Below are 14,618 nucleotides of genomic sequence, written 5' to 3'. Positions count from 1 at the left end.
GTGTGGGGAGAGAGTGACAAAGAGTGAAGCAGCAGTTGGTGTGGGGAGAGACAAAGAGTGAAGCAGCAGTTGGTGTGGGGAGAGACAAAGAGTGAAGCATCAGTTGGTGTGGGGAGAGACAGCAGTTGGTGTGGGGAGAGACAAAGAGTGAAGCAGTTGGTGTGGGGAGAGACAGTTGGTGTGGGGAGAGACAAAGAGTGAAGCAGCAGTTGGTGTGGGGAGAGACAAAGAGTGAAGCAGCAGTTGGTGTGGGGAGAGACAAAGAGTGAAGCAGCAGTTGGTGTGGGGAGAGACAAAGAGTGAAGCAGCAGTTGGTGTGGGGAGAGACAAAGAGTGAAGCAACAGTTGGTGTGGGGAGAGACAAAGAGTGAAGCAACAGTTGGTGTGGGGAGAGACCAAGAGTGAAGTAGCAGTTGGTGAGGGGAGAGACAAAGAGTGAAGCAGCAGTCAAACCATTTTTAGTCTCTGGGAGCTGTGGGCGTTGAGAAGAGAGACAGACAAAGGGCCAGGCTCTCTAAGCCTTTCCCCGCTGGGGCCGGCAGGGGCTGGGGTGGCCCCTCTAGTGCTGGTTGGATGGGTCCCCTGTGGGCCCCTGCCCTGGGCCTTGTACTCCTTGTGCTCTACAAGTGCTCCAACAGATTTGTCCCTGCTGGTCTTGTGAGCGGTATAGATTCATGAGGAGTAGAAGGGACAACATCTCTCAAACCGCTGTGGTCGTGAGGCCACGGCGACATAATCTCTACCATGCCAACTGGGGTAGAAAGAAGAGACTCAATGTGTTCCATTAAAAAAAAAAAAACCTACATATAGGTCACAGGGCTCATGGATCGCCACTAGGAACTGGGACACACCCTCAGTCCAGCGGGAACTCACAGGGGTTCTGACGAGCCGCCCAAGCTGATTGGTAGAGGGACATGAAGTCTTTATAGCGGGGGGCACAACCCAGCCAGGCCTCCCCAAAGTGTTCTGTCCCTGTGAATAGGAACTCTCCGCCCCCAGGCTTTACGTGACACTGTAACAGTGTGTGGATGTGACCGTGCCATGAGGAACTGGAACCGGGAACCCCTATGGTGCCAGTGTGGCGCTCGAACACCCCGCTACGCTGCCGGTACACCCTCCCCTCTGAGACCTCCACCAACGATGTCTGCCGCTCAGCATTGTGGGATACGTTCCTGATGGAGCCGCGAACCACTGGAGGGGCAGAGGAGGGGACTAACATTAGAGACTGTTTTCAGTCATCCCAATCATTTATGGTTATGTTTTATTGTAATGAAAACCAATTAATATGAACAGAAAGATGAGAAATGTATCAATTAAACAGCCACCAATACAGTATGATTCAGCTGATCTAAATTGTTATGTGCATTTCAATAATTTGTTTTTTTAAAGCGGCCAAGAGGGAAATTAAAAAGTTAACAGGATCTTGCTGTATGAGTGGAAAAAGGATTCAAATCTTCCCTCCAGAAACTTCACTCTCAGTCTCCACATCCCCGACTCACTCTCCTTCCTCTCAGTCGCCACATCCCCCACTCACTCACACTCTCTCAGTCACCACATCCCCCACTCACTCTCCTTCCTCTCAGTCGCCACATCCCCCACTCACTCACACTCTCTCAGTCGCCACATCCCCCACTCACTCACACTCTCTCAGTCGCCACATCCCCCACTCACTCACACTCTCTGTCGCCACATCCCCCACTCACTCACACTCTCTGTCGCCACATCCCCCACTCACTCTCCTTCCTCTCAGTCGCCACATCCCCCACTCACTCACACTCCTCTCAGTCGCCACATCCCCCACTCACTCACACTCTCTGTCGCCACATCCCCCACTCACTCACCCTCTCTCTGTCGCCACATCCCCCACTCACTCACCCTCTCTCTGTCGCCACATCCCCCACTCACTCACACTCTCTCTGTCTCCACATCCCCCACTCACTCTCCCTCCTCTCAGTCTCCACATCCCCCACTCACTCTCCCTCCTTTCAGTCTCCACATCCCCCACTCAGTCTCCCTCCTCTCAGTCTCCACATCCCCCACTCACTCTCCCTCCTCTCAGTCTCCACGTCCCCCACTCACTCTCCCTCCTCTCAGTCTCCACATCCCCCACTCACTCTCCCTCCTCTCAGTCTCCACATCCCCCACTCACTCCACAGAAATCCCTCCATTCCCTCCTTTCACTCTCTGTGGCCATTTACACTTTCATTAGCCAGCTATTTTCTCTCATCAAAAAGTCGATGATGGCGACTTGTGAGATCAGGGCACGGGAGTCAGCCTATAAATGAAGTGGACTCAATGGTACTATTGCTTCTGCTCTGTTGCAGCCTTAAGCCAATGGGTCTCCCATTGTGCAGCCTCAGCCCTCACATCTGTCAGGCCCCTCTGCCCAGCTACAGAAGCTGTTCGCTGGGAACAGATCAGGCCCCCCCCCAACACATCCACACAGACACAAAATCTCCTTTCCAACACCCACTCACTCACTCACTCCACCCCAGGCCTTTGTAGAATAAATGAGTGGTGATACCCAGCTGATGAGGGGACAGATTGGGCTACATGGATCTATGGAGAACTAAGGAGATAGGACACAACGAGTCAAACGCTATAGTTGTTTACCGTTTTTATAAATGTTTGATATAGGATCTAGATTTGTAAATAAGAACAATAATGAATTATTTATGTTCTATTGATACATACCAAAGTCACTGCTGCAGATGGCCAGGAGGAGCTCTGTGTCATTGCAGGGACGGCAGCTAGCTGTGGGAGGAGAGAGAGAAGTTTATAGTGTTGGTCTATGCAGAGGAAAGGGACACACATCACCCTGTGGAGCACCAATGCACATCCTTTCACTTCACTTGTCTTCTCACAACTCTCTCTCTCTAACCATTCTCTCTCTCTCGCTTCACAATCTCTCTCTCAGACTCTGCCCACTCCATACTCTGCATCACCACCCATTTCTCTCTTTCTCTCATATTAACCATCATCATCTACACTTCTTATAGTGATCATCTTACTGTGAGGGTCCACTTTCAACACTTCAGACCACAACTAACACCCTACTGTGAGGTCCACTTTCAACACTTCAGACCACAACTAACACCCTACTGTGAGGTACACTTTCAACACTTCAGACCACACCCAACACCCTACTGTGAGGTACACTTTCAACACTTCAGACCACAACTAACACCCTACTGTGAGGTACACTTTCAACACTTCAGACCACACCCAACACCCTACTGTGAGGGTCCACTTTCAACACTTCAGACCACAACTAACACCCTACTGTGAGGTACACTTTCAACACTTCAGACCACAACTAACACCCTACTGTGAGGGTCCACTTTCAACACTTCAGACCACACCCAACACCCTACTGTGAGGGTCCACTTTCAACACTTCAGACCACACCCAACACCCTACTGTGAGGGTCCACTTTCAACACTTCAGACCACAACTAACACCCTACTGTGAGGGTCCACTTTCAACACTTCAGACCACACCCAACACCCTACTGTGAGGGTCCACTTTCAACACTTCAGACCACACCCAACACCCTACTGTGAGGGTCCACTTTCAACACTTCAGACCACACCCAACACCCTACTGTGAGGTCCACTTTCAACAACACTTACAGACCAACACTTCACCACACCCAACACCCTACTGTGAGGGTCCACTTTCAACACTTCAGACCACACCCAACACCCTACTGTGATGGTCCACTTTCAACACTTCAGACCACACCCATCACCCTACTGTGATGGTCCACTTTCAACACTTCAGACCACAACTAACACCCTACTGTGAGGGTCCACTTTCAACACTTCAGACCACAACTAACACCCTACTGTGATGGTCCACTTTCAACACTTCAGCCCACACCCATCACCCTACTGTGACGGCTGGGCTTGAGATAACTGATTGATGGATGGGGATTACAGACAGCTTGCCACTCCATTGACACACACATACCAGCAGCCCCATCCCTTCATTCATCCATCCCTCCTCAGTTCATCCAGACAACAAGCGAAGGGGTCAGATGGAGGAATGTCTGGCATGCGTCTCTACTCCATTCATCCATCCCTCCTCAGCTCATCCAGACAACAAGCCAAGGGGTCAGATGGAGGAATGTCTGGCATGCGTCTCTACTCCATTCATCCATCCCTCCTCAGCTCATCCAGACAACAAGCCAAGGGGTCAGATGGAGGAATGTCGGGCATGCGTCTCTACTCCATTCATCCATCCCTCCTCAGCTCATCCAGACAACAAGCCAAGGGGTCAGATGGAGGAATGTCTGGCATGCGTCTCTACTCCATTCATCCATCCCTCCTCAGCTCATCCAGACAACAAGCCAAGGGGTCAGATGGAGGAATGTCTGGCATGCGTCTCTACTCCATTCATCCATCCCTCCTCAGCTCATCCAGACAACAAGCCAAGGGCTCAGATGGAGGAATGTCGGGCATGCGTCTCTACTCCATTCATCCATCCCTCCTCAGCTCATCCAGACAACAAGCCAAGGGGTCAGATGGAGGAATGTCTGGCATGCGTCTCTACTCCATTCATCCATCCCTCCTCAGCTCATCCAGACAACAAGCCAAGGGGTCAGATGGAGGAATGTCGGGCATGCGTCTCTACTCCATTCACATCTCCTCCACCATACTAGCACTACCCACACAGATCAAAAGCCTTGATGAGTCTCAACCTCCATGTTTGACTTCTATTGTTTAGCGGTCTAATTGAATGACCTGACTGGTGACCCCAATCACTGGTATCCTCCACTGAACTCCTCCACTCTGTCAATATTGGGAGAGAAGGACTCAGACAGACAGACATCACCAGGACAGGAGAATGACGTCACCCCATTGAGACAGGCCCACACAGAGATGAGGCATCTGTAGAATCCAACAAGTATTTGCTGTCTCCATTGAGATACCCGGGGGGCCATTGGCCCTTCGCCACCCTGGCCCCTGCTCCCTAGCTTTGTCCCTCCGGTGGAAATGAGACCACCAGACAAAACAACAGACCGGTCAGCAGCTGCTTCCTAGACCAGGCAAGATTGGATTTGGTTTTTAATTGGATAATTGACTGATTTCTTTGGGCCCCAAACTGTCCCTCAGTCTCCCCAGCACACCACTCCACCCACACAGTGAATGGGCCCACCTCTTGTGCCGTGTGCTGTGATGCTAGGAGTTTATTGTCTTCTATGATTAAGTTAGAATGTATCAGTGTTTTATTATTCATGCACTTGCTTGGAAATTGTTAAATGATGGTCAAGAAGATGAGTCTAAAGTAAAAACACTTAAAAACAACTGAAGGTGATGATTTGCATTAAGGATACTTGTTGATCACTTTCATTCTTCACTGCAATGTTGTTTTTTGACACCAATACAACTGACAAAACATACATTATTTTTGTTATATCAATAAATGATTACGTCTATTTACAATTGGGATTGCAACTCCAACAAAAGTGTCAAATTAACATCTTATGACCATGTCATACAAATAGAGAATTCCTATCGTCTCCACATTTCGGTGGTCCAAAGTTCTTAAATTCGAATAATTTAACGTAGCCTACTACTTAGGTCGTTTTTTGTGGTATCTGTACTTCACTTTATATTTTTGACAACTTTTACTTTTACTTCACTACATTCCTGAATAAAATGATGTACTTTTTACTCCATACATTTTCCCTGACACCCAAAAGTATACGTTACATTTTGAATGGTTAGCAGGACAGTAAAATGGTCCAATTGACGCACTTATCAAGAGAACATCCCTGTTCATCCCTACTGCCTCTGATCTGGCAAACTAACTAAACACAAATGCTTCGTTTGTAAATTATGTCTGCGTGTTAGTGTGCTCCTGACTATCGATAAATAAGCTTGTGCCGTCTGGTTTGCTTAACATAAGCAACATTTTAAAATTATTTATACTTTTACTTTACATGCTTAAGTATAGTTTTGCAATTACATTTACTTTTGATATTTAAGTACATTTAAAGCCAAATACTTTTAGACTTTTACTCAAGTAGTATTTTACTGGGTGACTTCCTCTTTTACTTAAGTCATTTTATATTAAGGAATCTTTACTTTTACTCAACTATGACAATTGGGTAATTTTTTCACAACTGTCAAATACTCACCCTGCAACACACTTTGGCCGAGGTTGGGCGCAGTGGTCCGATTGCCCAGCAACTCATATCTGAAGCCTACTGCGCGTTGGCTGATATCCCTCTGCGGGTTCGCCAGGAGGAAGATGGCTGGCTTCTGAGGTCCGTCCGCCGGGAAACAGAACACCTGCTCCGGCCGCCCTCCATCCGTCATCAACAGGTCAAGTTCCCCAGCCCGCTCGATGTAGACGCTGGCACCGTTGAAGCTGCGGAACGGTTTGATGCAGATCGTTGTGTGGCGCGCAGAGGACAGGTTGGGTTCCAGGACGACCCGAAGCGCCTGACCCGGGTAGACCCACTCCACCGAACCCTCTGTGCAACGCAGCCGCACCTGCTGCACAGTCCGCGAGTTAGCCTCAGCCTCACGCGCCAAACCACTGCAATCCATGAACAAGGAGAAGGGTTCAAATGGGCACACTCACTCAGAAAACAACGCAGGTCAGAAAAGATTATACGACGAGAGATTAGCCTATACTCACAGAGAATATGTATATTACCCCCCCCACTCAATCCAAGTGTTAAAACATTTATTGTTTTGGCAAAACCCATTTTGATAGGATAACTGCAAGTAGTGCTATTGCATATTATTGCTTGTTGTTGCAATAATATGCAACAATAAGAATACACAATTACCTGAAAACGATGAGGATATTGGTATAAACAGATAATAACCATAAATATTTAGACAACGTTTTTAGAACGGCAAACGCAATCTCAAAGTCAATTACCAGTTTGGAATTCTGGCTACTAAAAAAATCAGAATCCCTCACCTTCCACTCCAGTTGCATAGGTCTGCCGCGCAGGAAGACAACCAGCAGAGGAACAGTACATACATGAAAATCAGTCTTAGAGTTGGCGACATTGCAACCACCAAATATAGGAATAAAAATAGAATCCAAAATCAACTTGGTGAGAAAACATCACCAATGTTCCGCTAGCTCACTGAGATGCTCTCTTAGCAACATCTGTGGACGCCTGTGACTGACGCTGCGGCTGCGTTGTATGATTCGCCATGTGCACCCAGGCCCCCTGACAGCGTTGGTAGAAAATTGATGTCCTCGCTATGTGTATGTGTGTATGTGTGAGGATGATTATGGTTGATACAACCGGGAATGGATTTCGTCATCATTACCGTTGGACCACAATGGAAATAAGCTAATAAGCTTAATTGTGTTATCCTTGATGATTTTCTTAAATTGTATGTGGAGGCGTCACTAGCTGGATCGCGCTTATGCATGTATTTTACAACTTGTCAAATAAATTCAATCAATCAATCAATGGCGTAATTACCAAGCCCAAAGATGTATAAATCGAAACCTTTTCAAAGGCGGTAATTTGTATTTGTCGTGACATCATTTAATGATAGAAGTTGTGTAAAATGGAAAAAACAACATGTAGGCTATGTGTGGCAAATTGTAGGTATAGGCTATCAATCGGAATAGCCTGTGGGTCCAATAATCGAAAAAGGTTGACCAAAACGTAATTACATTTTTTTAAATCGCATTATTTAGGCCTACGTTCCCACACGACTTAATACGCGTTCAATCTCTTTTAGCTTTTGTTTTAGGTTAGTTCAGTGAAAAGACGATCCGCAGTACAGGCTCCAGCCATCTGTTACCTTCAAGTGCACTGCGCGACTCACAGCTTTTCCACACCTGGATAATTGGAGCCTTCGTGAAACTTTGGGAAATAAATGCCAACAAATGCCAATGACTTGTTATTTAGAAGCCTTTTATTTATGTAAGCTAGTATTGATACGTATTTTCCGAACACTTTGTATTTGCACATTCAACCCCTAAACATTGGCCTATAAAAGTAAATAACTCATAAAATAAATGAACAAAATAATACGATGTTGTTTGTATATATATATGCAGATAATTTAAATCGCATTTTGTAATGATAGGCTTGGTTCTATAAAAACGAATGGTAGGCCTAACGGCCACAGATAGTATAGTTTGGGTGGTGAGTGGGGGTGAAGGAGATGGGGAGGGCGAATAACGGTAATGATGACGAAATCCATCCAACTAGGAACAGGCCCAGGCCAAGAACTGAAAAAGGTATAACGTATTTTTGATACTTGGGCTCTATCTAGTGGCCGTGTACATGTACTGCACATCTGGAAAATACAGGTCATGTGCGTCTCGGTTTAACGTTAACGAGGGTTAAAACCTGTGAACAAAATAGCAATCCTTCTGGGCCCAAGCAACAAAAGGTGCAAGTCAAGACCATTGCGACATCTTGCGGGGTTTTCCAGCAACCACATGTGTATAATACTGTTGGTTGTTCACAGGACTTGGTTGGCCCCCTCCGGTGGTGCGAGATCAAAGGCGTATGCGTTTTGATGGGAATGTGGTTTGGTAAATTGCACTCATATGGAGAATTTAGGCAGATGTTTTCTCAGCTGCGGGGAAAGTCCTCTGCTAGGGTATAGGCTTACGAAAAGGATATGTCCTTTCCTCAACCAGGTGGAAATTTAACAGACATAGGCCTACTGTGTAGTAATAACATAGTCTATAGGCTAGATTTTTTAAATTGCAAAGAGCTAAAATAGGGCACCTTTCATTCATTTTAAACATTAATAATGTATATATTTCTTAACCTACACTATTTTAATTTAGTCTATAAAAAGTATTCCGAACTATACCCAGGAATAGCTATTATTTTCAATCGTCTATCAGAATTCAGCTGTAAGGGAAGGCCTTGTAACTGTCAATGGCAGTTGAGTGGCTCGCGCTGTTGTCACAGCCAGGTTCATTTTCACACGCGCTCTCAGGTTGGTCTGTTTGAGTCACGTGTTCGGAGGCCAGAGCCCAGTTCCCTGGGGAGAGCGACATGAATGGACACTTTGTTATTCTACAAAAAGAGAGAGAATAACCCTCTAGTCCGAGTGGCATTCAGCTCCCAGACTGACTGAATTCTAGGCTAGTGGTTCAGTGTCCCATAGGGGCAGACTAGCCATCTGGCATTTCGGGCAAATGCCAGAAGGGCTGGTCCATTTTTTGCCTGCATAACTAGTTTTTTTTCTTCGTAAAAGTATCATTATCTGGCTAATAATGGGGGCCTCAAGCAATAAAATGGGCTCGTTTGGGTTCCTCAAATAAAATAATGGGCCAGTGTTAGAAATGCCAGAGATGATTTAAGGTCACAGTCAGCCTCTAGCTCAGCTCCAGCACTGTAATATTTCTGTCTCCCTGCAGGCATGTCATTTACATTTTGTTACATCATCTGTCCATAAGACGCATTATGCTAATTGGCCAAAGTAATATTTTTCTTTAATGTGGTATTATAACCCCTATTGAATAATATATATTAAAATCGTGAATAATAAAATAAAAAGCTCATAGGCTTATGGCAACATAGAGTTGAGTCTGTGACACTCCACCCGGGTCTTGAGGGTTACTGCCGTACCTGCAAGGACAAGCACCCCATCCCATATCGAGGCACGACCACATCATATGAAAATAGTAAAATATGCCACACAGACGTCCCATCATCACACACATCCAGCAGCATCCGCGTTTCATCTGCATCTTTTGAACGATCATGGCCCTCTTGCCCAGGACCAACCCATGGCTGGCTAAAACGGTCCCCGACGGCAACCACCTGCAATGAGACTCCCGTGCCCTCTGGTCCCTGCATTGTAATATAGCTTACCCCACTGCCGTGCGTCTGGCACCGTCTATACATTGCTTGTCGCAAAAGACATATGCTTAGGCCTAAAACAATTAGGAGACATAACGTTGCACATACACATGGGTTGGCCTATAGTCCCGGGCGTGCGACAGAAATGGATTGCAGTAGATCAATGGTGTGTGGCCTACTGTATTAATATTGAACCTTTATTTAACTAGGCGAGTCATATAGCTCAGTTCATAAAAGGAGGCGTGGGTCATCAGGGTGTGTGATGATGAGTCATATTTCGTACTTTCCAAAAGATAGAAACGTCAATTGTTAGGTTGACATGAATGTAAAAACCTGTATTATATTAGGCTATAGATAACTAAGAAAATCTACAACGCAGAAGCCATTCGATATTGGCATTATCAAAAGTAGGAATACTTCTAAGATGCATTTGGACATGATATTTTGAATTGTTTTTAATGAGCGTTCGTCTAATTTAATGAAAAGGTTGTGGTCCAATTCAAGATCCAAAAGATGAAGCAGTCTGTGGCCCCATGTGTGCCATTTCTTTCGGCAGTCTGTCAATAGACCTAAGAATAATAAGTCAAGTGATCAAATACTGACTACATACATGCACGTCCTTGTCTGCTAATCAAGACCCCATGCGAATATCCATCTAGATTGTGAACAAATAATTAGAAAGGACAAAATTGGTCTAACGAGCAATAGATCATCAAAACTCATTAGCTCGCACCATGACCAATGCTTCAGAGCTATACGGTAATTAATTGTTATCTACCCTAACTGAAGTAAACCTACTATTTAGACACCGTCAAAAAGTTCAACTCTGACCAGTCCGGTCCTTAAACACCGAATTTTCTTGACACAACTAATTGTTTGCCTGAAGAAACCCCAAACCTCAGTTAATCATTGTCCCATTTAATTATCTTGTTCGAAGGTTTCTTCAAGCAAACAATTAGTCGTGTCATGAAAATCCACTGACGGGTTATTTTGAATATTGCGCAAAACAATTCCCAAATGGCTATTTGAATAAGCCAACAAAATACATTTTTACAAATGATTACCTCAAATCCCAAAACAAATTAACTCAGCATCGGAAACTGATGTGTTTTGCTCGTGCATTTTTCTAAACTTCATAACTAAAATATCACCAGTCCCAGTCCCAGCTGTGCTGAACTGATTTGACACACATCAGGGAGTCCAGGGAACATTTCAACCGCCGAGCTCCAACTGCACTGGCTGCTGCACCGGAGCACAGAGTTGTGTATTAGGGTAATTGTTAACTACAGGTCAAGTTCGTCCATTGAACCTTACCTGACATACATTTTCACACGAATATTCTCGATTTATTGCATAGAATATGCTATGGATAATGGAAGGTATTTTCCAAATATGTTTAAACATTAGGCCTACTTTACACTAGGTAGGTCTACATGGATGTCTATCCTTGCAATTATGTTAATACAAAATATGAAAATATTTGTTAAATCTATTTGTTAAATGTGTACAGAAAACGGTATGAAACATTAGGGAAAGTCCTTATTGCCATATTAAATAACAGCTATTACATACCTCTATAGCCTACCACATTTAAACCAGGCTGAATTGAAAGCCCCATTAGAAGGTGAGGAAATGTAAGACTCTTAATTCATGTATTTAAAAGTTTAAATGAAAATATGAAATAGTTATCCAAAAAATTATATTCAAATAAACTATATAGACATGTTTAATTTGGTCATTATTACATTAAATACTTTGACATAATACATATTAAACATACAACTCTGGATATAGTTAGGCCTATAGAAAATGTATCTCAAATGATCATGATTAAGCTATTACTAACTTCTTACAAATAGCTGTTGCATTGTTAGTCATGTTATGTGAAGCAGATACTGACTTCATTTCATCTATTATCTTTGAAAAAACCTTTGTCTGTGCTGCTCTCTTTGATGGTGACTGTCAAAAAGTTTGTTGTCACATCGGTTACCACCACCTTCTCAACATTATCCAGACAAGGCCTCCAAGACACTGCTGACTGCTCTCCAGAACTCCTCGATGCAGGTGATTTGGCGACAACAATGGGCCTAGACTGTTGCATGGATGAAGAAGAGTCACTGGCTCTGTAGAAATGGTTTTTGGACACATGCTTCAGTTTGGGGTGTGGGACAGACATGCCCCCAGGGCATTCTAAAGTCCTGCGGCTCTGTTGATCGAGTCTAGCCTTATGGAGGAGTCTACCGTCATGGCTATGGGTGCCAGGATGGGACACAGTCCCCAGCCGTCTTTGAGTTTTGTTTGATTTTGGCACAATGCTCGTTCCCTCTTGAAACCTGCGTGTCAACTGGATGACACTTCTCTTAGATGTTTCGCCTTCATGATGACAATGTCTGGACATTTTAGACAAACCGTATGGGACCTGCTGCTCCTCTAACCGACTCCTCTTTGTGGGCTCCTCTGTTGGACAGCTGTCTGGCTCCATGTTGAATCGTAAACGCAACTTGGGTTTAGGTCCCCTTTTTTTAGGGATGTTGACAAATTCCTCAGCCATGAATGGGTGCAGAGGCGCCGGTCGCGGCCTTCTCTGTGTCTCTGGCAGTCTGACCCTCACGCTCTCTCCTCGGTTGACCGTGCTAGGGGGAAAGATTGTGGGCACGACAGCCCGTAGTCCCTCTCGAGCTCTCGGTGTAATCATAGGCATCGGAACAGGGTATGAAACACGAATCCCCCTTGGCATTTCTCTTCTGCATTCAGAAGTCTTTGCTGTGGCTTTGGCCTTTGCCTGTATAAAGGTGGTCAAGTTAGATAAGTATGGGGGTTTATAAACATGTACTTGGAAGGCTAAATCCTGTTATTAATAAGCTGGATCATTGCAGATATTTTCCAACAATGAAATGGGCCTATAGCCTATTTGACATTGTTCATCCACATGCCATTTCCCTACACCAAAATCCTTATTACAATGATGCCAATTTGGTTGGTAATGACAATGTTTGAACAAAAAGTAAGCCCCATGCATTCACTCTTTTGCGATACATTTATTTCCCACTTTAACATGGAAACGTGTTACTTTATTCAACTTGGAGCTTGAACAATAACATCACAACGGAAATTAAAGCAGAGGTAAAAAATGTAAGAGCAAGATAACAGACAATGTTGCACTTTCATCTATTTATTAGCTGAATATCAGACGTTTTCTAGTCTGACATTCTATCAGACCACAAGACTCATGATTCAATTGTCGGAAAACATAGGTGAGGAGTAAGAAAATAAATATGACTGAAACATGGACTAACTAACTCATGACAGTCACTGTTAAATTCCCCCACCTTCAGCAGAAATGTCTCCGGTTTCGGTCCCCTCTTCTTAGGCCCAAATAACTCCCTTTCACGCTCCCTGTGAAATAAATACATACAATTTTCGTATGAAACGTAACTCGCTCGAAATAATTGAGTCACATTTGAGTTGTTAAATGCTTGTCGTCTGTTGGGGATAGCCCAAGATGACATATTCGCACTCTGCCAGAAGAGGCCTGCTGTGCTGTCAAAACCTTACCTTTCTTCGAACGCAGCGAAGAGGCGCGCATCTAGAATGTTTTCCTCTGGTTCCCAGGTGCTATATCTATCCAAAAGAACGATACGGTAGCGTAAGAAGAGTATCACATTTGTGATGAAAGCGTTCACAAATGAAACAATGTCGGCTGAGAATCTCGTTGCTTTCATTATGACATTGCCTTTGCGGACAGCGACGTATGTGGAGGTAGCAATCTGCTAATGTTAGCAACACTCTTGTCGTGTGCTTGTGCGTTAAAATAGCCTAAGCAAAGTACGCGAATGTTACCAAAACCATGCCCTGTACGCAATCAACAAGCCTCGGTTACATGGCCTTAACATGTCATGAGCACACGTTGGTGCACATAAAAACAAGCATTCGAGAGATAACACGACAGGCTGGAAGCTTTGCTGTCAGCTTCCAAACCAGAGTGTAGCCTACTCACTTTTTAGACCAGCCCTTCCATTTCACAAGGTATTCCATTCGACCCTGCAATATAACAACAAATAGGGAGAGAATTAGGCCTACTTATTGTCGATAGAATGTCATTGCGATGGTGCACAAACACACGATTAGCATACATTATTGTTAGAAACGCGGAGGTGTAACGAAAATAAACTGCGTACTCTTCTTATGCGTTGTTTGATGATGGACTCGGCAGCGAAGACACGCTCTCCAACAGCCGATAGCTCCATGTTTACTTCAACCTCGTTTATAAGCTATATATATTTTTTTCTATCTACTGCCCTCGCTGTTTAATTCCACACATCCCATAATACGCTCAGTGAGGAAGACGTCATCACGTTTTATATGGGTTGCCAAGCACCGCAGTCGGTGGGACCGTATCTGGTAGAGCGCATTGGCTCAGCTGTTGCTACGTGCTCTGGGTTGCTAAGTGAAGGGGAGGAGTTAATTCCTATTGAGTCTAAGGAAATGACGCTGGTTTGGTGGTTGTCTGGTTTGTGCGCAGGAATGTCTTTGGCATAAGCGAATAAATAACCGTCTGACTATGGCACACCAAAGGATTATCCATTTGAAAATCATGTGTTAATTTAAATTCATTGTATAGTCTACCCAACCTCTTACCTTGCATTGTGACTATTTCCTTGAACAGATCTTTAAATAGCCAGTCATCGGCATTTAGAAATATAAAAAAGAGCATTCATTTATTTGATATGAAAATATCAAAGTGAGAATCAATAAGAACATGACCTTGAGGCTCGATTGTATTTCCACCGAATCTAACTGA

At 44.5% G+C, this 14,618-nt stretch overlaps 2 protein-coding genes across 2 annotated transcripts; both read right to left on the bottom strand.

The window, feature by feature from the left end:
• Positions 1 to 258: 258 nt before the first annotated feature.
• Positions 259 to 6,627, bottom strand: LOC115127456 (meteorin-like protein). Its single transcript, XM_029657079.2, has 3 exons — positions 6,146 to 6,627; positions 2,695 to 2,754; positions 259 to 1,191 (listed from the first exon to the last, which is right to left on the bottom strand). Exons 1-3 carry the CDS (start codon positions 6,558 to 6,560, stop codon positions 854 to 856), a joined length of 813 nt encoding a protein of 270 aa, XP_029512939.1. The 5' UTR covers positions 6,561 to 6,627; the 3' UTR covers positions 259 to 853.
• Positions 6,628 to 11,527: 4,900 nt separating this feature from the next.
• Positions 11,528 to 14,208, bottom strand: cbx8a (chromobox homolog 8a (Pc class homolog, Drosophila)). The gene is made up of 5 exons (XM_065010436.1): positions 13,996 to 14,208; positions 13,815 to 13,858; positions 13,373 to 13,438; positions 13,147 to 13,213; positions 11,528 to 12,599 (listed from the first exon to the last, which is right to left on the bottom strand). Exons 1-5 carry the CDS (start codon positions 14,062 to 14,064, stop codon positions 11,724 to 11,726), a joined length of 1,122 nt encoding a protein of 373 aa, XP_064866508.1. The 5' UTR covers positions 14,065 to 14,208; the 3' UTR covers positions 11,528 to 11,723.
• Between the last annotated feature and the right edge of the window lie 410 nt (positions 14,209 to 14,618).

This window comes from Oncorhynchus nerka, linkage group LG26 (genome assembly GCF_034236695.1).
Source record: "Oncorhynchus nerka isolate Pitt River linkage group LG26, Oner_Uvic_2.0, whole genome shotgun sequence".
Classification (NCBI taxonomy): Eukaryota; Metazoa; Chordata; class Actinopteri; order Salmoniformes; family Salmonidae; genus Oncorhynchus; species Oncorhynchus nerka.
Note: the sequence above shows the minus strand (reverse complement) of the source record. Positions and strands in the feature narration are given on the sequence as shown.

Excerpts from the sequence above, each read along its gene's own strand:
- cbx8a (XM_065010436.1), bottom strand. The coding sequence starts at position 14,064 with ATGGAGCTATCGGCTGTTGGAGAGCGTGTCTTCGCTGCCGAGTCCATC. Across the intron at positions 13,859-13,995 it reads TCAAACAACGCATAAGAAGA|GGTCGAATGGAATACCTTGT; the intron begins GTACGCAGTTTA and ends GTTATATTGCAG. Across the intron at positions 12,600-13,146 it reads CGGAGACATTTCTGCTGAAG|GCAAAGGCCAAAGCCACAGC; the intron begins GTGGGGGAATTT and ends ACCTTTATACAG.
- LOC115127456 (XM_029657079.2), bottom strand. The coding sequence starts at position 6,560 with ATGGATTGCAGTGGTTTGGCGCGTGAGGCTGAGGCTAACTCGCGGACT. Across the intron at positions 2,755-6,145 it reads CGGCCAAAGTGTGTTGCAGG|CTAGCTGCCGTCCCTGCAAT; the intron begins GTGAGTATTTGA and ends CTCCTCCCACAG. Across the intron at positions 1,192-2,694 it reads CATCTGCAGCAGTGACTTTG|TGGTTCGCGGCTCCATCAGG; the intron begins GTATGTATCAAT and ends CTGCCCCTCCAG.